General features: G+C 49.2%; 8 protein-coding genes across 8 annotated transcripts; 5 read left to right on the top strand and 3 right to left on the bottom strand.

Moving 5' to 3' along the window:
* Positions 1-122: 122 nt before the first annotated feature.
* N7482_006805 (tryptophan synthase subunit beta) lies at positions 123-1,358 on the top strand (the record flags this gene model as incomplete). Its single annotated transcript, XM_056688930.1, has 1 exon — positions 123-1,358. The coding sequence occupies one exon, from the start codon at positions 123-125 to the stop codon at positions 1,356-1,358; it is 1,236 nt and encodes a 411-aa protein (XP_056541359.1).
* A 921-nt stretch (positions 1,359-2,279) lies between these two features.
* On the bottom strand, positions 2,280-3,395 carry N7482_006804 (uncharacterized protein; the record flags this gene model as incomplete). Its single annotated transcript, XM_056688929.1, has 3 exons — positions 2,280-2,495; positions 2,573-2,835; positions 2,912-3,395. The coding sequence occupies 3 exons, from the start codon at positions 3,393-3,395 to the stop codon at positions 2,280-2,282; spliced, it is 963 nt and encodes a 320-aa protein (XP_056541358.1).
* Positions 3,396-4,870: 1,475 nt separating this feature from the next.
* On the top strand, positions 4,871-5,782 carry N7482_006803 (oxidoreductase, short chain dehydrogenase/reductase family; the record flags this gene model as incomplete). The annotated part of the gene is made up of 1 exon (XM_056688928.1): positions 4,871-5,782. One exon carries the CDS (start codon positions 4,871-4,873, stop codon positions 5,780-5,782), a length of 912 nt encoding a protein of 303 aa, XP_056541357.1.
* Positions 5,783-8,289: 2,507 nt separating this feature from the next.
* N7482_006802 (uncharacterized protein) lies at positions 8,290-9,401 on the top strand (the record flags this gene model as incomplete). Its single annotated transcript, XM_056688927.1, has 4 exons — positions 8,290-8,502; positions 8,559-8,698; positions 8,751-9,136; positions 9,187-9,401. 4 exons carry the CDS (start codon positions 8,290-8,292, stop codon positions 9,399-9,401), a joined length of 954 nt encoding a protein of 317 aa, XP_056541356.1.
* Positions 9,402-10,763: 1,362 nt separating this feature from the next.
* Positions 10,764-12,380, bottom strand: N7482_006801 (D-aminopeptidase; the record flags this gene model as incomplete). The annotated part of the gene is made up of 1 exon (XM_056688926.1): positions 10,764-12,380. The coding sequence occupies one exon, from the start codon at positions 12,378-12,380 to the stop codon at positions 10,764-10,766; it is 1,617 nt and encodes a 538-aa protein (XP_056541355.1).
* Positions 12,381-14,695: 2,315 nt separating this feature from the next.
* N7482_006800 (uncharacterized protein) lies at positions 14,696-16,205 on the bottom strand (the record flags this gene model as incomplete). The annotated part of the gene is made up of 3 exons (XM_056688925.1): positions 14,696-15,229; positions 15,294-15,564; positions 15,808-16,205. The coding sequence occupies 3 exons, from the start codon at positions 16,203-16,205 to the stop codon at positions 14,696-14,698; spliced, it is 1,203 nt and encodes a 400-aa protein (XP_056541354.1).
* A 1,674-nt stretch (positions 16,206-17,879) lies between these two features.
* Positions 17,880-20,868, top strand: xlnR (putative C6 transcription factor; the record flags this gene model as incomplete). The annotated part of the gene is made up of 3 exons (XM_056688924.1): positions 17,880-18,221; positions 18,364-20,667; positions 20,725-20,868. 3 exons carry the CDS (start codon positions 17,880-17,882, stop codon positions 20,866-20,868), a joined length of 2,790 nt encoding a protein of 929 aa, XP_056541353.1.
* A 733-nt stretch (positions 20,869-21,601) lies between these two features.
* Positions 21,602-22,778, top strand: N7482_006798 (putative pyruvate formate lyase activating enzyme; the record flags this gene model as incomplete). The annotated part of the gene is made up of 2 exons (XM_056688923.1): positions 21,602-21,997; positions 22,050-22,778. The coding sequence occupies 2 exons, from the start codon at positions 21,602-21,604 to the stop codon at positions 22,776-22,778; spliced, it is 1,125 nt and encodes a 374-aa protein (XP_056541352.1).
* Between the last annotated feature and the right edge of the window lie 165 nt (positions 22,779-22,943).

Genomic DNA, 22,943 nt, shown 5'->3' with positions numbered 1-22,943 from the left:
TCTCTACTCATTAAGGCTTCCTTGAGAAACCTTTTAAGCATCCATCCTCTGTTTCATCTACTTGTCACAAATACTCTCTAGGATTGCCTAGTGCTGCCCCTTGCCTTTGAGGGTTGGGCAAAATGTCAGACAACAAACATTCTCATTTCCAGAGCAGCCCCGACGCTGAAGGTTATTTTGGTCGGTTTGGCGGTAACCACTATCCACTAGAACTCCGCCCTGCGCTGCTGGAGCTGGCCAGCAGTTATGAGGAGCTGCATCAATCGCCGGAATTCCATCGCGCACTGGACAAGGTGCGGGTCGGACTTCAAGGGCGGCCGACTCCAATTCATTACCTCGAAAATATTTCGAAGCAGGTCGGAGGCGCTCAAATTTTCATTAAAAGGGAGGACTTGAATCACACAGGTGCACACAAAATCAACCACTGCGTTGGCTTCGCACTACTCGCCAAACGAATGGGCAAGAAGAAGCTGATTGCCGAGACGGGGGCTGGCCAGCATGGCGTAGCACTCGCAACGGCAGCTGCCTATTTTGGCCTCGAATGCGAAATTCACATGGGAGAAGTTGATATTGGTAAACAGAGCTCTAATGTTGGTAGCATGCAGTTACTTGGCGCGCGCGTGGTGCCAGTAGCGACTGGCCAGTCTGCTCTGAAAGATGCTAGTGATTCTGCATTCAATGCCTACATCGAGCAGCACACACACGCACTTTATGCGATCGGCTCAGCTATCGGCCCGCACCCCTTCCCAATGATTGTTCGAGACTTCCAGGGTGTAGTTGGTCGAGAAGCGCGCGAGCAATTCCTTTCCATCACGAATGGAAGCTTGCCCGAGCATGTGGTGGCCTGCGTTGCTGGTGGCTCCAATGCGATGGGTATATACACGGGTTTTATTGATGATCCGGAAGTTATTTTACACGCAGTGGAGCCACTTGGCAGATCTGATGAGCCAGGCCAACACGCGGCGACACTATCATATGGAAGACCAGGCACATTGCATGGTGCTCGATCGATTGTGCTTCAGCAAGATGACGGTACACCTGCCAGTGTCTCATCTATAGCATCAGGGCTCGCATACCCTGGCGTTGGCCCGGAGATTGCGATGCTCCATGAAACCGGTCGGCTATCAGTCGCAGCAATTTCGGACGAGGAAGTCATCAATACATTCTTCCGGATGGCAAAGTTCGAGGGAATAATCCCTGCGTTGGAAAGCGCACATGCATTAGCATTTGCGATTCGATTAGCGTCGCAGCGCCCTTCATCCGAACGAATACTGGTCAATCTTTCGGGGCGCGGCGACAAGGATGTTGGATACGTGCTTGAGAACTACAGGCTAGGTGGTCAACCAAACCTTTCATGAAAAGCCTTTCATCATGAATTTGTTAAAACTCTATATAACCGTTTCATTTTCCAAATCTACAGGAATCGGTTTCCAGTATAGAATTAGATCACTACTTTTCTTTTCAGTATGAGGCTGGATAAGGCTGCGGCAGATTGTACGCATCGACAATATCTAGATCTTTTATCGTATGTACTTAACGATCTTTCTATTGATCGATCACTCTATGTATAACCCGTACCTTGAAAGATACTCCTATAGCCCGGGAGTCTAAAAGGTGGTGACAGAGGGTTTCTGTCACCAATGGCGTCACGCTTCGTTTCTGGCCTATTCGCGTTTGGGGAGATGGAGATGCTTTCAAACCGCCGCAAGTTTTAGCGAATATAGTACTGCTTAGCTTGCTACAACATTTAGCTTCCACGGCTATCTGAGACCAAATGAGATAGAACATTGAAATAGAGAGCCTTGGAGCCATGTTGTTAGGTTTCCGCATCAACAAATACCAAATACTTTTTGTTGAGCTGGAAAATTGTCAGGGTAGTTAGAAGAAAGACTGGTTGCCGAAGAACTGGAAGGAGGGGCGGAGAGGCCGCTTGTGTAAGGTTCATGTAAAACACATGCTATAAGGTGTCAGAAGTGAGTTCTAAAATAGAGAAGCAGGTTATTATTGGCAATATCCAATCCGAACTCGAGTGCGGCGGGATTGTTTTCCGGGGAAGCAGTCGCAAGCGTTTGGCCGTATAATTGATTTCGAAAACTACTGTATGAAGGGTGATTCTTTCTTGTTACTGAATGAGTCCCAGAAAAACAAGGAATATCCGTAACTTCATTCATAATGTGCCTATTCGCTCTCATACAATGAACCTATGAGCGAAGGGATGAACCTCTCTAGCCCCATGAACGCCATGATTAACCATATGCTCTTTCATAATGCCGCTTCAATCACCTTTCATCCTCACTCTCTGATAACCCGTCCTTTTGTCTTTGCCGGTTTTGCTTCATGGCCCATCCCGTCATTTCGGGCCGAGCGGGATCAATCCGCGGGGCACTCATCCCGTCCAAGTAGTCCTCGCTGTTGATAGTAGACTCCAGTTGAGGTAGTTCTTCAGGCTTCTGGTTCATCATGTAATTTTCATATGTGTACCATGATTCCTCCGTCTGGAATTTGGTTGTATTAGACAGGATTTATTATTGCAAAGGGAAGGAAGTTGGCCACAGGGGGAGCAAACACTTACCTCTGCATCGACCCAGTCAAAAGTCTTCCATTTCTCTTCTTGCATTCGCTTGAGTAGGTCCAGGTTTCCGTGGAGCACGGCGCCTCCGTCTTCCGCACCTTTGATCTTCACGTCGATCGCGCGCGCCTCAATCTCAGCTGGACGTTCTTCATCGTCCTTCTTGCCCTTAGCCCGCCCTTTGGGCATTTCATCCAGCGCATCTAGATGATGAAGCTGGGGGTGCAATTGAACCACTGCGGTAACGGGGGATAGATGCAGATTTTCTGGATCGATTGTTAGCGACCACTGCCCACGAGATATGGTTGCTCTTTTATACAGGAGGCCAAGAGGCACACGTACTTCCTTTAAATGTAGCTAGCATGTAGACTGGGTCGCCTTCCTCTGCAGGCTTAATGCGCCCGCCCAGCGGCTGTGTCCTGACCAGCGCAGATGGGTCCACGACCTTCTTGTTGTCCAGCACCTCAACATCCCCATTGCCCTCCGCCTTGACTCGTCCATTACCGCCTGGCATGTTTCCAGAGCTAAACCCACCAGCCATGCCGTAAGCTCCACCATCACGCGTGATGCGGCCTTTCTTCATGGCCTCGCCGTATCGGAGTCCCTTGCTAACATCGTACGTGCATCGAGTGAAAATGGGGACCTCAAGCTCGACTAGACCCGTGTCCGGCTTCATTCGCATGACGGTTGGTTTTTGTCCCCTTCTTTCGTTATAGGGCTTAGATTGCGGTCGGTCGAGGTATTGGAAGACGTAACGAGAGATTTCGGAGTCCGTGAGGAAAACGTCGTAAGAGGAGATGACCGGATCATCCTGGTCGGAGCCCATGGTGGGCGGATATCAAAACGAGGCGTAAAAGGAGCACAGAAACAGTACGGCGCTCGAGAAGGATCATGCAAAAGTCCGCAATGTCTCTCCAATCGTCATGGGATTTTTTTCTTGCGATCGCATAATCGGCTGTCATAAGCGGGGGGTTGTGGCAGAAATCGAGCTCCCTTCACCGCCTGCCCCAGTCACCGCCTGGTGAAACGCGTGGTAAGAGAGACCGAACCATCACTGACTGCAATAACAATTGGCGCGATACTGAGGGCTGGAGGTTTTGACGCAAAGGATCAATCTACTACAACCCCGAGCTTGATTTGCAGACGGGCCTCATAGCTAACCTGCAGTCATCTTATCGGAAGCAAGCGGATATGCTATTGTTATCTCCCTTTGGTCGATTATTACGAACAACTTCTTTTCGATGGGTCGATTCTTGGACTGAATTGTACAATCATAAGGTCAAGTCTATTCCACTCTCTATTATGTACTACCTTTCTCAGCTTATGGCAAATCATACTCTCAATCAATGCGTAACATCATGCCAGTCATGTAAGTCGAAGCATCACTTGCGCAAGATTAGATCTAGACCTTTGATCTCCTCATGCGGCGTGTCTTGAACGATCGATAATTTCGAATGATCTCCCCTCGGTTCTCTTGTTAACTGAGTGGGTGTAACTAGGTTAACCACTCATCATCAGTATCTTGTCCGCCAAAGATGGCGTCTGCTGCGTCTAAATGATGAGGGAACCAATGTATTCAGACTCCATAAATCAAGTGTCCATGTTGAACTTTTTCTTCACCACCAGCCTCTCCCAACAATCTCCTAGTTTCTCAAGTTAATAATTGAAGGCCGGGAGAAAAGATGTAGACAGCGATAAATCGAGAACTACGCGACACCCTTGATGCTCACTCCAAGAACGCGCCCAGCCTCTACGGTGGCTAGACTCCAGCCCTTCTTCAAGTCATCCAGCGGCCATGTGTGATGGCGGCTAGTCCACCAAACTCATTGCGCAGATTTGACCATACTGACTCTGGGGGAGTCCCTCGCGAAGGCCCTTCCGGCCCACCTTCATCGGCGCGTTGTGCCCCGACATCAAGGTTACGCTAACTCGTGTACTCGGTGCTCTCCGCCCCGGCGGGAGCGTGGCCTTGAGATGACGCTCGTGGGAGCGCAACTATGAAAGTCGTCGTGGGAGTCCGTCCGGCAAGGTGGGTTCACAGGACAAGTTCCCCTCTGCCATTTCTGACCGACATTGAGTGTCAATCCGGATAGCAAATTCCCGGTGCGAATGATATTTCGATTGCTGATCGAACCCGCTAAGGTTATCTGTATCTAGATTTCGATGAGTCGTCTGCATGTACTAAACGTATGTATTTCAGTTGTTATTTCCTCCCCAGGCTCTCAGAATCTTAATTTTCTCCCCTTCCCTTTAAGTACCCTGCTGAAGCCATCGTAAAAACAAACTCACTTTGTTTCTACCATGGCTCCTTTAAATGACCTGACCGATCGCGATGCCCTCGCTGCTCGGTCTATCCCCTCGATGATTCTCAGCGACGGCAGCCCCGCTTCAATGACCCCGCCCCCAACTTCACAAATTGAGGCCGACCCGGCTGTCGGCGCCCAGAAGAGATTCTCCGTTCGAGGCAATGCTGTCATTACTGGAGGTGCCGGAACGCTGGGCCTTCAATCCTGCGATGCTCTGCTCGAACATGGGCTTCAGGGTTTGATGATCTTCGATGTCAACCCTGCGAACAGTGAAAAAGAGATCGCGAGGATGCAGTCGAAGTTTCCCAACGCCAAGATTTGTACTCAAAAGGTTGACGTCACTGCTGAAGATGCAGTCCGTGATGCGATGGAAGAAACAGTTCGCCTACTTGGATCGGTTGACACGCTCCTTTGCTTTGTCGGAGTGGTCGGCTGCGTGGAGACCCTTCAGATGCCCGTTTCACAATGGCGGAAGATCCTCGATATTAATACTACCGGCTCATTTATCTGTGCTCAGGCAGCAGCACGAGAGATGGTCAAGCAAGGAACCGGAGGTTCAATCACCTTTATTGCATCAATATCCGCCCATCGCGTGAATTATCCGCAGCCGCAGGTAGCTTATAATGTCAGCAAAGCTGCTCTTCTGATGCTGAAAAGCTCCCTTGCTGCAGAGTGGGCTCGTTATGGAATCCGAACCAATAGTGTGAGCCCAGGCTACATGGATACAATCCTGAATGAAGGGGATGGGCTAGATGCGCACAGGCGGATTTGGGCCGAGCGAAACCCGAGTGGACGCATGGGAAGTCCTTCTGAGCTGACTGGGGCCATTGTGCTTCTCGCGAGCACTGCAGGCACTTACATGAACGGTTCGGACATTCTTGTCGATGGAGGCGCAACTGTATTTTAAAACATGAGCTGAAACTGTACATACATGAGCAATCATAACTTCTGCCTGCCATGGAATATTCTTCTTGAAGAGTCAACGAATATAATGAAATTGCAGGCAAATACATTCATAGACTATTGACGATTTGTGTACACAAAGCAGGGTTGATGCGGGTATTCACCGTGTCGGAGGCCTGCGGTGCGATGATCGAGATCCTCCACTAAGAATGCTGCCGCCACGCAGAAACGAGCTAATAATCGTTATCTTGTACTTCTGATAGTGCAAATTTTTTTCGGCTGATCCGTTGCAGATGAACTTTCTTGTATCCCGGGTAAATTGGGTTACTATCCGCTTCCCGACCACGAAGAAGCGCTTAATATCTGCGATCTCAAGGCAGTCGAAACGGTTTAGGAAATTGCGAGCCTCTGCCATGAGAGCCCCGAAATGTTTCATAGGAGGTTTAGTTATTATGGAGTCTACTGCTTATTCCAAGCAGCGATTACCCTCAGTCTTCATCATCTTCGACTTCTTCAACCGGCTGAGAGGATGACGGGGTCAAATCAAGAGCTTCGATTCTCGTCGATTTCAAGATGTCGCGATTGCTCAGCTTCATTGAGTCAAATAACCAAAGCTGCAACACGGTGCCTGACAGCGGGGTAAGGGTCAAATTCAGCCACAAACACGGACCCTAGATTATGACCGAAGATTCCCGATTCATTTCTCAAGTCAATTCTTTGCAACACGAATTTGAGATACTGTCAGCCCCGCTCGCTGTCGATCATACTCCGCCAATTTTCTTTGAAGGTGAATCTGGGGGAAATGTCATATTCCAAGGTCTAAGAGACTTTCCAAGCACAGATGAGATCGAAGCGTTTGATTATCTTCCATCAAATACATACTGGCCTACATCTCTTTTCACTAGCTATGTCACTCTCTTTATCCTTGCACAGCCCCTAGTCGACAGTGTAAATTTATATCCAGGCTATCCTTATCTTTTGTTACATTGTCTCAGACGAGGTGAAGAATGAAATAACGGTATCTTGTAAAAGTATTTATCACGCCTTTGATAGATATTATGGTCAAGATAGTCAGGTCAGTATTGGGATTCAAGCTGCACGTGCTTCGGCGAATTTGCTTAGACCTAAGACCAGTAAGGATGGGCGAGAGCAGAGTTTAACATTCAGGGTCGTCATATTTGCAGGCTCATGTACTCAGTTATCATGGCACGAAATGCAGCTTATTTTCATCTGAACCCCACTTGCAGACGCAAAGACCCTCAGTGACGCAGAAACTGTATCGTGCTCTCGAGTGGCCCAATAAAAGTGGTTGGGAATCTTAGGTGCATATCTGTGCATGTGCTTTGACATGCTGTGCGGCAATGGGACGCCTTCGGCCTTCATCATATGTCTTCATTGGCTACTAACTGAGCCTGACCACTGCATCTGCAGCCTTGTGACATATTTCGGTCAGCGGCCTTGAATGATAGGCATCTTATTTCCGAGTTGGAGGGTTGCCAATGCGGAGAGGCTCATAATAGCTAAGTAATTAATTTATTAACTGCTATAAGAAACGCCTGCTTCTGCCTTGCAAATAATATTTTCTATTCTCTGCGTCACCGGGGCTCTCTCTCGATTCAGCCAAGGTCAAGATGGATCTATCCTTGCTGCCAGACTGCACCTCAGGCACAGATTGCATCGCTGTGACCTTTACTTCACTGGGATTCTGTTTCCATCTCTGTATACTCACTAGCGAGATTGACGGCTCTGTCGGCAGCTTGCTCATTGCTTTCTTCGTGATATGGGCTACTCTAGCGACGTCCTTTGGGATGGGCTTGGGCCTTGATTTTGCGGCTGCGATTGCAAAAGCTTCCCTTTCCTGCCTATATTTCCTGACAGGACTAGGGACCAGTACAATACTTTATCGCTTATTTTTCCATCGGTTGAGACGCTTTCCTGGTCCATGGGGTGCAAAAGTTAGCCGCTTTTACACAGCATGGATCATTAGAAGCTCTGGGTTCAAATATCACCTTGAGTTGGAGAAGCTACACCGAAAACATGGGGATTTCGTTCGAACAGGTTCATCAATCCCTTGTGGCCTCTTTGAAATTTATAGCACAACTGATTTTATCAACAGGACCCCGCGAAATTTCCGTTAATCGCTCATCGGCCGTACGCTTAATCCATGGCCCGCAATCCAAGTGTCGAAAGGGGCCGTGGTACAGTAAGGTTTCCAACAATCCCAAAAAAGTCAATTTACTTGCTTTGAGAAATCACGAAATACATCGGGGGCGTCGAAGAGCATGGGACAAAGGCCTAGGAGCAAAAGGTAGTAGAGACCGGCCAAGTAGCCGTCCGAATACTCATCAAGAGGCTGACTGTTCCATTATATGACTTATTGACAATAAAGCACTTTCAAGTTATCAGCCTCAGATACAGAAAAAGGTTGACACCTTGATAAATAAGCTCAGACAGCGGCAGAGCAAAAGTATTGAAGTCACTCAATGGACTCAATATTACACCTTCGACGTTATGGGAGAAATTGCATTTAGAAAAGATTTTAAGCAGTTGGAAGATGGCACTGAACACTATGCAATTACTGCTATGCATGCACAAATGGACCAAGTCGGTATTCTGGGTGCCGTTCCCTGGTTGCTACATTTATTGATCTGCATTCCTGGGCTCGGTGGCCCATATGAGGCATTCAAGAAGTACACCATGGGCCAGATAGAGCAACGAAAGGCAGTATGGCGAATACAAATAATCACTCGAAATACCCAATCTATGCTAACCTCTTGCAGGAATGGCGTCAGGATTCCGAGAAAAGGCCGACTGATGTCGTGTCCTGGCTATTAAAGGCAAAGGATGACGGCGATGCATCAGCACCCCCGGGGGATGATTGTCTGTATGATGAAGGCAGGCTTGCTATTATCGCTGGAAGGTTCGCTTGAGATTTGTTCTAGCCTGTATTATCAATTTGCTAATCAAACCAGTGATACCACCGGTACGACTTTTGCAAACGTGTTATATTATCTTGCTATTCACCCAGAGGTGCATCAAAGGTTGCAAAGGGAAGTTGATGGGGCACAAGGAGTCCACGATTATAACACTCCTTTGCCATATCTCGAAGGAGTTATCAATGAAACCCTTCGCTTGAAACCTGTTGTGCCCAGTGGACAACCAAGGGTGACACCTCCAGAAGGTCTTGCCATAGATGAAACTTGGATTCCAGGCAATACTATTATGGTCGTCCCACAATATCTATTGCAACGCGATGAGCGCAACTTTGCCCGCCCGTTGGAATTCCTCCCAGAACGGTGGCTTGAAGAAGGCAAAGGCTTAGTGTTGGATGATCGAGCCTTTTTCCCTTTTAGCATCGGTAAGTCGCTCGAAAATTTGGAATTTATATGTACTTATTCTTATTCTCAGGTCCCTATGCGTGTGCGGGCAAGCAACTGGCATATTTGCAAATTCGGATGGCCATCTGGCAAATTGCAAGGGAGTTTGATATCTCACTCGCACCGCAGGAGGATGGAAAGAACTTCGAACAAAACAAAATGCCAAAGACACTTTTACCATGGCAGTGCCGCCTCTTTATCTGGTCTTCACCAAGCGAAAGACTCCGGTCCCCACACCATGAATAGCAGGTCAATTTCTGCCACGGGAAGGAAGTCATGTGACCCGAAGCCCTCAAACCAAGTCCATTGTCTCTTTGCCATATTAGTGAATGTGATGGTTGAATGGGTTCGGCTGTTACCTATATTAAGTTTATATGCAGAAAAAAGATTTCGAGAATGAGCTTGCCCCCACTGATTTTCAAGGAAAGTCAACTATAAATGAGAGATCCTCCACCATTTATTTTCTAGGTTATTAATGCAAGACCGTCTGTTTAGTGATTATATAGAAATTGACATACTTTATAGAGTCTGAAAACGCTATGTTGCTCAACTTAGTTAACGCAAGGATAGCCGCTTGACTGTGTTAACAAGGCTAGCTGTATTCTGCGTTCAGCTTCATCGTGGCAGCGTATTACATATGCACAGTGATGGATAGTTATCCTTGTTCCTTTTCGTTCCTTCTGTGAACACACTCGCCCACTGTTTACTTAGAGACATCTCGTTCCTTAGGGGGCTATTAAAGATGCCAACCCTCGTGGATTTCCCGTCATATATTCTAGGCATACTGATGCTTTATCTCGGCTTGAACTGTATCATTAGACCACCCAATGAATATAATCGCTTTGCAATACCGCTCGGTCGCGCAGTTACTCCATTGCCCATCGACGACAAGCCATTAACGGCCCGCACCCCGCCACCCTTTATCTACCTGGAAGGCATTCGGGAAATCACATATGGTCTCGCTCTGATTACCTCCAGTTTTGGGAGCAGGATACTGTTGTCACAATTGTTGCGGGGATCCTTTCTCCTGCCGGGCTAGGCGACGGCTTTGTTGTGTGGATACATGGTGGTCCCAAGCTGTTTTTTCGGACATTGGGCAACCATTGTTGGACATGGTGCCTAGACTTGGTGCCTGGACTTGGTGGCGAATTAATCGAATAAAGGAGTTTGGTCTAGCTTTTGATCTTTGAAGCGGTCCCAAACTAGGTCTACTTGAAAATTTTTCTTGAGGTCGGGTCAATATGGAGGATATTAGATAGCGAGCATTTATGAACCAGTAGGAGAATACGACTCGCACTCTGGAATAAGCACACAGAGAAATAAGGCAAATACTGGTAGATTTGGGTCCAAATACCCGCCTCCTCATGCGCCTTTGAAAGCTATACGTAGCGGAGGAGCGAGCTGCGTATGCACAGCATATACCGGAGGTAGGGAGATGGAATTTTATCAAAAATAAGTAATTAGCTTGGAGAGGTTCGGAGCATACTATGTGAAAGCAGTCTTTGTGGGTTTACATCATAGAATGGGCTGATCCGTGGCCATGCTTCCCATTCAGGACGTGGGAGTACTAGAACGCCGGCCATGCAAGGAACAAATCTTACTCCGTACTCATTGCTTCTTGACGAAATCAAGTCCCCTAGCTAGCCAACATCCGATTTTGAAGCCTACAATAGAGCTGTTCTCATCGCGGTGAAACACAACTGTCCAATCACCCGGAGCCGACGCATCTAGGCCGCGCGGGCAAGTCAGGGCCCACACATCATTCCCGAGGTAACGCATCGGCGTTACGATGCCCTGCCCAAGGTATCCGTCAAAGGATCCATATAACATTCCTGCACTTCCAGTGCAATGAAAGGTGGAGTCAACTTCGGCGCAATAATAATCGCCCGGCAACGCGGGGTCCCTGAGGCTGGTATCCTGTGGGGTGAGGCGCTGAGCCTCAAGCTTCCGGTTCTCTGCCAAGCGGTGAATGCGCAAGATATCACCATCAATCGATGCAATCATTGAGCTTGTTCTGCCATTCTTGGCATCAGTCAGCTTGAGGGGTGCAGCTTCCAGGTGCTCGGCGTATGTAATTAGGACTTCTCCCACTTGTGAGCCCTTGACGACAGTGATTGCCAACTGGGTGGCCTCGTCGAGGAATACACCAATCCATTCTGCTGCGGAATCTACCGGTGCCATTTCGGGATTGGGCCGGCTCAATACGCCTCGCAGAATATCGTTGACCGCTTCTGATGCATCGGCCTCATGATTGAACAAGACCACAACAGAGAGATGCTCCTGTGGTACGTGCCTCCGATGCAGGCGATACCCCCTCAGAGCCCCACCATGCCCGATCGAGTCGATGCCGTTGATGTCAACATGTGCTAAGCCATAGTGGTATCTCGCAGGCGTACCATCGCTGAAGGTGTGTGGCTTGGTGGCTGTGTAGTACCAACTTTGCGGGTCCGAAAACAGCCTGTCCAAGTACTTCTCGTAGGCAATCATATCGTCGAGAGATGCCACCAATCCGGCGTCACCCGACCACTCCATGCGGTTGACTGCAGCACAGAATCCATGGTCCTCGTTTCCTTCATAGCCCACGCAGGGTGGAGGATGGTGCGCAGTATTCGGGCAGAGCAGAGCAGTTGCCATCCCAGCTGGCTTCAGGATTCTTTCCTCAAGAAGCTTTCCCAGAGGCTCTCCCGTGACGTGCTCGATGATTCGTCCAACCAAATAGAAGTTGACGTTCGAATACGAGTATTCCATGCCCGGTTGGAAATGAAGGGACTTCGTCCTATCCAGCATGGGAGGGGAATCTCTCGCAATCAAGAACTCGTCCTCCGGTTTAGCTCCCCACAGAGTGGTCATCGCCCAGTAATCGCGGATACCAGATTGCATATCACACAAGTTCTCGATAGTCAACCCGTTTTCCCGAGTCATTGGGAGCAACTCATGCAGTTTCTCCGTGAATTGCTTCTGCACGTCTCCTCTTGCGGCCATTGCGGGCGTCGGGTTGCGGTAGAGATCCATCAGCAAACCACAAACGAACTGCTTGGTGATCGAGCATATGGGAAATTGCGTGGATGCTTCAACGGGGATGCGCTGAGATTGATCAGCGTATCCCCACACGCGTTGGCCAACAACCTCGCCATCTTTAATGACTGCTGCCGCACCACCGGGTCCTCGGTAGCGAAGAGGAATCGTGTCTAGGACGCGGTGGACAGTCTGCTTGTCGAGAGACATCTTGCCAGCTGGTTGTTGTGGGAGGGAAAGGCCAGCCGTTTATCGGCTATTCTGCTTTTGTCGCCGCCGCGGAAGTGAGGGGCACGAAGGGGCTTATCTCCTCATGTTCCACTCAACTAAAAAGCTTGTTGCTAGCGGCACGACTGCCTAGCAATTGGCCTATGAAGGCCGAGTAACTAGAAATGATGGGGTTTTTAATTTCTTTCTCTTCTCCTATCATTGGTTTTCTCTGTTACTACAGGCCCCCCTGGTTGCAGCAGCCTGTTCTGATTGCGGCGGGGCCTTTAGCTCCGTGTCGGATTGCCGAGGCTCCCGAAGACATCTTCTTTTTTTTTCGATGCCAGCAAATAAGCTCCAGCACATCAGGTATTGTTTACATCTGGCGAAGAATTGATTCGCTTACTCCTTGATGGCGATGCGTCTGCTGAAGCGGCTGGAATTCCCACCACGGAAGTTGAATGGGCAACTATGATACTCTCCGGGGTCTCTGCACTGGCACGGTGGTGTTCACAGCCAACCACTGCAGTCTGCTAGTACAGTTCTCGGTATAGCCTCCTCTCAAGTCGGCTCCGCGTTGGTGAATCTATTCATTGACTAAGGGGCCAATACACATGCTAAGCAGCAGTACCAGCACCACGCTTCATCCATATTTTGGTCTGAAATGCAAATTTCATGGGATGTCACCACACGTCACGTTAGCAGCATGGATTGGAATACAGAGGCCATCCAAGCGCTTCTTGACCACGATGGAAGAAGTATTGCAGAATCACTATCATGTCGAGATAGTAATACGCGTCTCCCGCTTCACTGTTTGGAATTCATGGCTCGAGTACCGTGACGCTGGGCTCTACTTGCGATCCCGATGTCCGACGGTATGATTTTGGCCCCATCACCAGGAAGATCTGAACCGGAATGAAGCACAGCGCCCAATAGAGAAAAGCCACTCCCAATCTACCCCATGTGATACGGCGGTCATCTGCGTAGCTCTGACAAACCTCTCAGTAATTAGAAATTGCTAGGGCGGTATTCCATTGAGGTGAAATGTCTTCTGGCGCACTTCACATCTGCTTCCGAGTTACCTTCAATAACATGAATCTGATCAAAAATATAGGAGAGCGCCTACTGCACTGGTTGTTGGTGAGTTCACACGTTATGGTCAAAACCATTGAGTCCGCTTAGTCACAGGCGCCCGCAAAACCAAATATGGAGTCAACATCCATCAATCCTTGCTTGGATCCTTCCAAATGTTCCAAAGATTCTACATTCCAAAATCACTCTCCTGTGAGCGACAGTACCTATATCTGGCCGCAAAGTGTTCCTATGGCTGGGAAATTGTCTACCCTAACATGAACAATCACTAACCCTTCTGCACTGTATTTGCCTTCTAGAAGACCTCTAAAGGCAAGCCCTCTTTCTTCTCGATGCCCGAACGCTTGAAGCCAATGTGATGATATTGCGTGAGCGAAGTCTGGAAGATGTTCGATGGGACGATATCAGATGTGTGGATCTCGCCAAGATATGCCACCAAATTAGAACTACGACGTGTTCTTGCATTCACCTAGCCAAAGAATTCAATGATGATCAGACGTAACCTGGGATTTCTTCAACGAAGCTTGAAGAGTTATTCTCCGTCGAATCCTCTGGAAGGGGAGAGTGTCCCGAGTAATCGACAAAAACTGCTCCTGGAATAAAGTTTTACCCTACACCGTTGAAGACAAACATCAACATTCGAGCGTCCCCTTTCGACCTCGTTGCATGATAATAATGTTTCATTTGAATGGGGAGAAATACTAGCTCCTTTTCAAACACATACGACCATAGGGTGTGGAGAACAGGGCTTCCCGTCCGCTCAGCCGTACTTAAGCCACACGCCGGCCAGTTAGTAGTATGGTGGGTGACCACATGCGAATCCTGGCTGTTGTATGTTTTTTGCTTTATACTATGAAACTTCAGGCCTCGGATTCAATATTACCTGCCAGATAAGTCCGTCTTAAACATCTCAATATGTTCCTACTATGTCGCCCAAACAGCAGATAGGTCCGGCTTTCATGGATTTTTGTGCTTCACAGTCGTCTAGACAACATGGCTCGAATTAATACTGCTACAGGTAACAAACAAGTGCACAGCCGAGGGTGATTGAGGTCATGGAATGCCTACAGAAAGTCTCATCTGCATGGCTATTAAAATGCCCTCATAGAAAACTTTTCAACTACAGTTATTCAAAGTTCATCTGCCTCATTGAAACCTTTCAAAAATATTTCCTCGCGGTCTATTTGTTCCCAATTATGTCCAGATGGTGGAGCTTCAAAAATCTTTCAGCGGAGGCTGCGACGGACCGCAAAGCTCGGTGAGCTCGAGATAATACAACCCCAGAATGTGCCAAATATTCCGGCTGAGATGGAGAGCGGAACAGAGGCATTCTGAAGATCCCCGTGGTGGCCCCATTGAAATAACCACGCGAAAAAAAAGTAGAGCGACGGAATCAAGGAGACAAAGCTATACAATACCAACATCTGCGTTGAGCGCATCTCAACAACATTTAAGCCCCAGAAAATCTCCCGCGAGGCATCTCGTTCCTCCAGAATGCTATCACGCTTTGGAAGCCTTTGATTGACAACAACGTCGTTGTCGAATGCCTCATCACATGACCCTGCCTTCGAGAATCTTTTGGCAACTCTTCGATAAAAAGTGAGGTGCCAAGCGTGTGCTGCAAACCAATGATTGAACTCTTCTGGACATATAGGAGGGTCGGGTTGAATAGGCTTCGGGAAGTAATGATACGATGACTGCTGTGGGCTAGGGTACTCTGGAGTCAACGGAGCGTATGCAGCTTGAGAAAACCTTTCAAACTATAACAGAGTCAGCTAATAAAATGTGTATGCTTTTTGAACCTTGAAAGGGGGAATCACGTACCTTGAAGAATCCGCAATGGGAATACTTGTAGATACCGAACCAGGTTGGAAAGAACCCTCGATGGCAAAAATACATGGCTCGAACCCAAGAAAAGAAGCCAGGGTCTCTCATAGATTTTACCGATGTTTGAGCCAGATGATAAGAGCTTCCAAATAGCGAGGAGTGTATCATGACAAGGAAGACATGAAGTTCAGGCTTGTCTCTCTTTCCAGACCCAGTTTGAGGCTTCAATCCAGTTTGTGAGCGATTCAGAGCCTGGCCGGCATTGCGGCTGTCTTTGTCCTTAGACACGTCTTGATATGATTGGCCTGGAACACTTGAATTGAGATGCAGAGGATCTGATGACAACTGCGTTGGGCAATTCTCTGGGATATTTGACGGTACCATATATTTCGAAGCGCTAGTAACCCTTTTCGCAAAAGAGAGGGGGACTTCAGCCCAGCGAGACTTCCCACAACTCTAGAAGCCTTCGTGTTTAGCAGGAGGAGGCACGAAATTGAGTTTATGAACTTACGCATTTCCAGTGTAAACGAGCCTCGCCCTTCGACAGGGGGCGTACGTGTGGCTTGAGTGGCCACCAGTCCCATGTCTCTCCCGTGAATTGCCTTTGATATTATTGATCACTGATGCTGTATCATGCAGACTGAGCGAAATCTGATCAGTGGCAATATGTTGCAGCTCGCTGACTATGACCTCAAGCTCTCGTAGCTGCTTGTGCGTGAAGGATCCAGATTGACGCTCTTTAGGAATCCAACGCATCATGATGGAGCGAAATGAGGGGAAAACGAAATCAAAGAACTCCCTTTCGATAACTTGGAATGCGTTTGTCTTGAACAGAAACTCTCCAACCCTCTCCAAGTCATGTACTATCGTCTGTTCCGGAAGGTCTAGTTCATCTGGACTCAATATCATATGTTGTTGTATAGGGGTGCTAACAGACCAAGACGTGGGCTGTCTCATGCTATTATCCCTTTCCACTGTACGCGCTTGAGCGAGGGGGCATCAATATCCTGTCCATCGTGTACTCGCCCTTACCACCCAAACGTAGTCGCGTGACGCTCAACTAATTCCCACCCTATACTCATCCTGGCGACACCGATCCAACTATTGGCCGCAGACAAACCACATGCAGCCAGTCAGTAATCCGAGTTTGATATCACTTGCCTGGATTGTCATGAGGATAGATCTCATAGGAATATAAATCTCAAGTCTATTACTGCCAGAGCAAACGGTTTCTAAACTAGCTTTGCTTTCCCGAATGATCGGAAAGGTGTCCAAGAACTACGTGTGCATTTTGCATAGAATGAAGTCGAAGCCTGCCGATTCATCATAGAAGCAAGCCACTAGGGAAACCTGGAAATGAACGGACTTATCAGTCAATGTGGCGTTGAATATTACCGTGGTTTCTTTGCGTGCAAAAGAATTGGCCATGTTGGCTAACTTTTGGAAGAAAACAGATCTGCTATTGATAGCGAGAGGATCCTCTTACGTTGTCAGGAAAGGTCCTTCGGATCATATTTGGTCTATCTTGCCACAACAGATATATCACAAGACTTGCATGATTTCAACTTATAGAAGCGAGATTATTTTCTACAGGAGCGTCCTTTCCCTGCCTACGTTACCATCAACATTTTTGTTCACGTGGAGAGAACTTCAGGCGCTCGGGCGGACGCAGCATAGGATGTGCAGTTGATTGGTTGACGGGTCTAGATGTACCGAGCTCTGGAGCAATATAGCATAGCTCGTCCACCAATAGGCATGGCGCTCCTACATATGGCTGCGGCTGCTAACTTAGCCGATGTGGGCGTCGAACCTAGGATCCAAGAATGAATGTGTCACAGTGGTTGTAGTAGAGCGGTGGAGTCATATAGCGGTAGCCTAAATGCTCCTAAAGAAGAAAGTTGACTGGAATGCAGAGAGCAGGACGGGGAGGATGCCACTAATAGAAGCAGCAGGCCGTAGGGCACGTGAAGCTCGTCGAGTGGCTTCTGCAAAAGGGCGCGTACATTAACACAACGGCGGATACAACTGCAGCTGCGCTGCAAGCAGCTTCATTGACTATATGTGTAAAAAGTAGTTGGTTATAGGCAGGTTTCACTGTATTTCTTCGCCAAGAGAAAGTTCTGTGCCGTTTCGAACCCACCATGCGACCGGGAGCTCACCACGTGCCTGTTTCCCCGCCTTCTCCAGATTTTCCGCCCTCCAGACCTGCCAGTCTCCTCATCTCGCAAACCCTGCATTCTGTACGCTATTGCGACGAACATTTGGTCGCGCTCCATCCCTAAGCCTTCACTTTTTAAGACGACAGGGAACGCCCTAGGGCTAAGCTTCCTGGCACCTAGATCCCAAAAAGTAGGGTCGGGTCGCCTCCACTGACCGCGGTCTGGGGTATTCCTTCGTCTGACACAGACCCATCCGGAAATGTCGCTCGACTCCTGACAACATTCGATCTCCACCCTCCATTTGATCTCCACCCTCCTGTCCTACTTGATATTTTGTGACTTTCCGACCTAGTGGCGGCGAAAGCCCGGATCTTTTCGATCTGCTTGACCCTATGCCGCTGCTGGTCTAGCCCCGCGGAGAAGCATGTCGGCGACCTCCCTCCAATCGTTCGCCAATTCGTACTCCCCTTTCTCGCCCCGGTCGCAATCCAGTCGAATGGCCCATTCTCAAACCCCCGGTCTAGACACGCTAGCAGAAGGGTCGCAGTATGCGCTTGAGCAACTGCAGCTGGCGCGGCAAGCCGGCGCGTCGGCCAATCCCCCGACCGATTCCGAAGGCAAGCCTCTGGGCGATCCGGAGGCACTGGAGCCACAACTGTACAGCGAACAGAATGGCGCAAATTCCGAAAGGAAGTTCGCCTTACAACCGCGCGACACACTTTCCGATGCTCGGTCGGCCATTCGCAAGAACTCGTCGGCCACTCCAGTACGCCGGAGAATTAGCCGGGCTTGCGATCAATGCAACCAGTTGCGCACCAAATGCGACGGGCAGCACCCCTGCGCGCATTGTACCGGTAGAGATTTTACTACCTTCACAGGTCTTCTAAGTCACTACTAACTCCTTTTAGAGTTCGGGCTCAGCTGTGAGTATGCGCGAGAGCGAAAAAAAGCGCGGAAAGGCCTCGAAAAAGGATCTTGCGGCAGCAGCCGCGGTCGGCATTTCCAACGGTGAGAAAGGTTACCAGGATGGTGAGTCTGTACACGAGAATTCCCCAAATGGCCACTCTTCACACGAAATCAATGCGCCTTACGAACCCGCCTTCGACGCTGCTCGTGCAGTTCCTGAATCCGCACAACCACATTTGCGCAACCATGGCGTTCCAGAGATATCAAGGATCCAGCAGAACCCGCACTCTACCTCAGTCCACCCCCAACAACCGGTAACATCCGGCATAGATGACATGTCCTTGAACTATGGAAACGTACCCGAATCAAACAGAGCGGCCATGTCCGTACCCGACCTACGGTCTCTACAAATGATGCATCAGAACGGAAATACTCGCCAGCCAGGGGCAATGCTCCACTCTCAAGGATTCGGATCGGGGTATCATGATGGCGGGGCATATCCATTGCTAAACTCACACGAGGCAAACGCGACATCAATCAATCAATTCCGGCTCGGGGGCTCAGCAGAAAATCCGTCTGCGTCATTCCTAGGCTTTTCCCCACCAGCACAGTCCCCCAGCTGGCTGCCTCTTCCATCACCATCACCCGCAAACTTCCCGTCTTTCAGCATGGCTCCATTCTCCAGTTCATTAAGATACCCCGTCTTACAGCCGGTCCTCCCTCATATTGCATCCATCATCCCCCAGTCTCTCGCATGTGATCTCCTTGACGTCTACTTTACTAGCTCGTCCTCCTCACATCTGTCGCCATTGTCTCCTTATGTTGTTGGTTTTGTGTTTCGCAAGCAGTCATTTCTTCACCCAACGAAGCCGAGGGTATGCAGCCCTGGCCTTCTAGCTAGCATGCTCTGGGTAGCGGCTCAGACCAGCGAAGCTGCATTCTTGACCTCGCCTCCGTCGGCCCGAGGGCGTGTTTGTCAGAAACTACTTGAGCTCACTGTTGGGTTACTTCGGCCTCTCATCCACGGTCCAGCCACGGGAGAAGCATCGCCTAACTATGCGGCGAATATGGTCATCAATGGAGTGGCTCTCGGAGGCTTTGGTGTCTCAATGGATCAGCTAGGTGCACAGAGCAGTGCAACTGGCGCCGTTGACGATGTCGCTACTTACGTTCACTTGGCGACAGTGGTATCAGCAAGCGAGTATAAAGCGGCTAGTATGCGTTGGTGGACAGCGGCATGGTCGCTCGCGCGCGAGCTCAAGTTGGGCCGTGAACTACCGCCAAATGCCACGAACCGTCAAGATGGCGAGTTGGAAGGTGAGTCCGAATTGGACTTGAATGGCAAGCGGCAGTCAACATCGCTCCTAAATTCCATCGGACATGGCCATGGAAGCTCCGCAATCAATTTAACGGAGGAAGAGCGTGAAGAGCGCCGCCGCATTTGGTGGTTACTTTACGTGATGGATCGTCATCTAGCCCTTTGCTACAACCGTCCCTTGACACTATTGGATAAGGAATGTGAGGGCCTATTGCAGCCGATGAATGACGATCTTTGGCAAGCAGGTGATTTCTCTGCTGCCAGCTACCGGCGTGCGGGCCCGGCCTTCGAGTGTACGAGCCACAGCACATTTGGCTACTTTTTGCCGCTCATGTCTATTCTTGGAGAGATTGTGGACTTGCAGCATGCTCGAAATCACCCTCGCTTTGGCCTTCACTTCCGCAACAGTGGTGAATGGGAAAGCCAGGTTATGGAGATCACTCGGCAGCTGGATGTTTATGCGCAGAGTTTGAAGGAATTCGAGGCTCGGTATACCTCGTCGTTGACACTGGGTCCTGGCGACGCGGACACGGCCATGGAAGGGGCACATGTCAACCATGTCAGTCCATCTGGTCGGTCAAATAGCAGCACAGTCGGATCGCATGTTAGCGAGTCAATCGTCCATACTAGAATGGTTGTCGCATATGGTACCCACATCATGCACGTCCTTCACATTCTGTTGGCTGGCAAATGGGACCCTATCAACCTGTTGGATGACAATGATCTCTGGATCTCATCCGACTCTTTTATCACCGCCATGGGCCATGCCGTCAGCGCTGCCGAGGCGGCATCCGATATTCTTGAGTACGACCCAGACCTGAGTTTCATGCCTTTCTTCTTTGGTATCTACCTTTTGCAAGGTAGCTTCTTGCTGCTCCTCACGGCCGACAAACTCCAGGGTGATGCCAGTGCTAGTGTTGTCAGAGCTTGTGAGACAATTGTGCGGGCCCATGAGGCATGTGTTGTGACATTGAATACAGAGTATCAGGTACATCGTTTTTACATCTGTGCTACCATGGATCTATACTAATATATTCCTCATTAGAGAACATTCCGAAAGGTAATGCGCTCCGCACTCGCTCAGGTACGAGGGCGTGTTCCGGAAGACTATGGCGAGCAGCAACAACGCCGACGCGAAGTCCTTGCCCTCTACCGCTGGAGCGGAGATGGCAGCGGTCTCGCTCTATAAGCCTCTCGATTCTTATCGCTGGTCGACTTCACTTTAATGACTTTACATCCGCCGCTTTTCTTAATTCTCTGTCTCCATCGGTAGGTCACGAATCAGGGATCAAACAAAAACTCCAAGCTGAACTTCTACATGCTTGGTGTTTGTATATTATTTTGTGTATACGGACATACCCCGAGGCGAGGCGCAGGGAGCAAAGGCCTCTTGTCTATTTTTGTTTTGGCACTTAAAAAATACCCTCTATCCATCTATATATTTATTGATCGTTTTCTGGATATCACACCCAAGATATGGATATGATTGAGATCGTGAATTGACCTTGCACTAATCATATTCCAAAGAGAGATGGAGGCGGCCAGAGTAGCAACAACCCAAGAGACTTTTAAGTAGATGAATCATGATTGGAATCTACCGAACGAAACTAAAGAAGGGGCGCCGGCCATCTAACCCTTGCGTTGGCTTAAACGAGGTCTGGTACCAGTCGAGATCAAAAAAAATTTGTATTGAATCGAACGCAAGCATTCATTAAAATAAAGATAAGATAGCGCCTACTATAAACTCGCAATGAGATGTCTTCCCCACATGACCAGCGGCTCCACCTCGGGTAGCAGGCAAGCGCAGGTATGACGTTACCGATGAGAGAAGCGATAACGAGCTCCTCCGTTTCACTCGGACCTGTCTTTTTCAACCCTGAATATTCTATGGCTACGGACTGTAGAAATGGCACCATAAATGCATGATGAACACCTTCGGCCAACCGTCACGCCGCGCCCTCGCCATACCTTGCCGTCATATCTCATTCGCTCCATTCGTCCCCAAGCGCTTCATTGGGATCCCCTCGGCATTCCTCCTGGATGACTACCTCCCTCGGTACAACCTGCTGACCTCGGTCGATGCTTCGAAGAAGCGCTCTCTGGCCTACGCACATCTCCGCGAGTGCAATCTATGTCCACGACAATGCGGGGTAAACAGATATGAGACGACTGGGATGTGTCTGATCGGGGCAACGTCAGCCAAGGTCAACGTGATCGCCCCGCATCGTGGAGAAGAGCCGTGCATACAGGGATTTCACGGCAGTGGATCAGTCTTCTTTTCAGGGTGCAATCTCCGCTGTGTATTCTGCCAGAATCATGTACGTCGCAATAGAGTCTACCCTCAGGATCCAGTCTAACTTGATGCTTCAGGATATTGCTCACCAACGCAATGGGTTCGACCTTACTCCCGAAGAACTCGCTGAGTGGTATATCAAACTGCAACAAATTGGCAACGTTCATAACATCAACCTCGTGACTCCGGAACATGTTGTTCCGCAGGTAGCCCTGTCTATTCTGACCGCAAGAGATATGGGCCTTCGCATTCCCATCATCTACAACACCTCGTCCTTTGACTCGCTCGACTCCCTTAAGCTTCTCGATGGCCTGGTCGATATCTATCTTCCTGATTTTAAAGTATGGCGGAGCAGCACATCAAAGCGGCTCCTCAAGGCAGATAACTACACCGAAACGGCCATGGAAAGTATCAAAGAGATGCATCGACAGGTCGGCGACCTGTCATTTACATCCGACGGCATTGCTAAGAAGGGGGTGCTTCTGCGACACCTGGTTATGCCCGGGAAAGAAGACGAGGGAAGAGAGATTATGCGCTGGCTCGCAGAGAACGTCTCGCGGGATCTCTACGTGCACATCATGGATCAATATCACCCTGATGCACATGTAGGTAAGAAAAGGCGGGTAACGAGGCGAGTCCGCATGGGAGAGTCAGAAAGCGATGCGTCCAAAGAGGAAGTCCGCTATGCCGAAATCAATCGTGCTGTGCGCGATGAAGAGCTTGGCTCTGTGAGGGACGCTGCTGTCAAGGCAGGCCTGTGGCGCTTTTGCGAAGTCAATGAACAGAACAGCGCATTCCATCTATGATTTGGCGGCCATTCAATTTTATTTATTGTACATATTTGCATCCACCTCGACATCTGTGAAAGCGTGGCCGAGGTACAGAGTGCTGAGCTATTCCGTCTTCCCAAGGCTCACCATAGTAACAACAACCAGAACATAGCTCCTCCGCTTGGAAATCCTCCAGCGATC

The sequence above is a fragment of the Penicillium canariense genome, assembly GCF_028826845.1.
Source record: "Penicillium canariense strain IBT 26290 chromosome Unknown utg000004l_segment0_segment0, whole genome shotgun sequence".
In the NCBI taxonomy this organism is placed as follows: Eukaryota; Fungi; Ascomycota; class Eurotiomycetes; order Eurotiales; family Aspergillaceae; genus Penicillium; species Penicillium canariense.
Note: the sequence above shows the minus strand (reverse complement) of the source record. Positions and strands in the feature narration are given on the sequence as shown.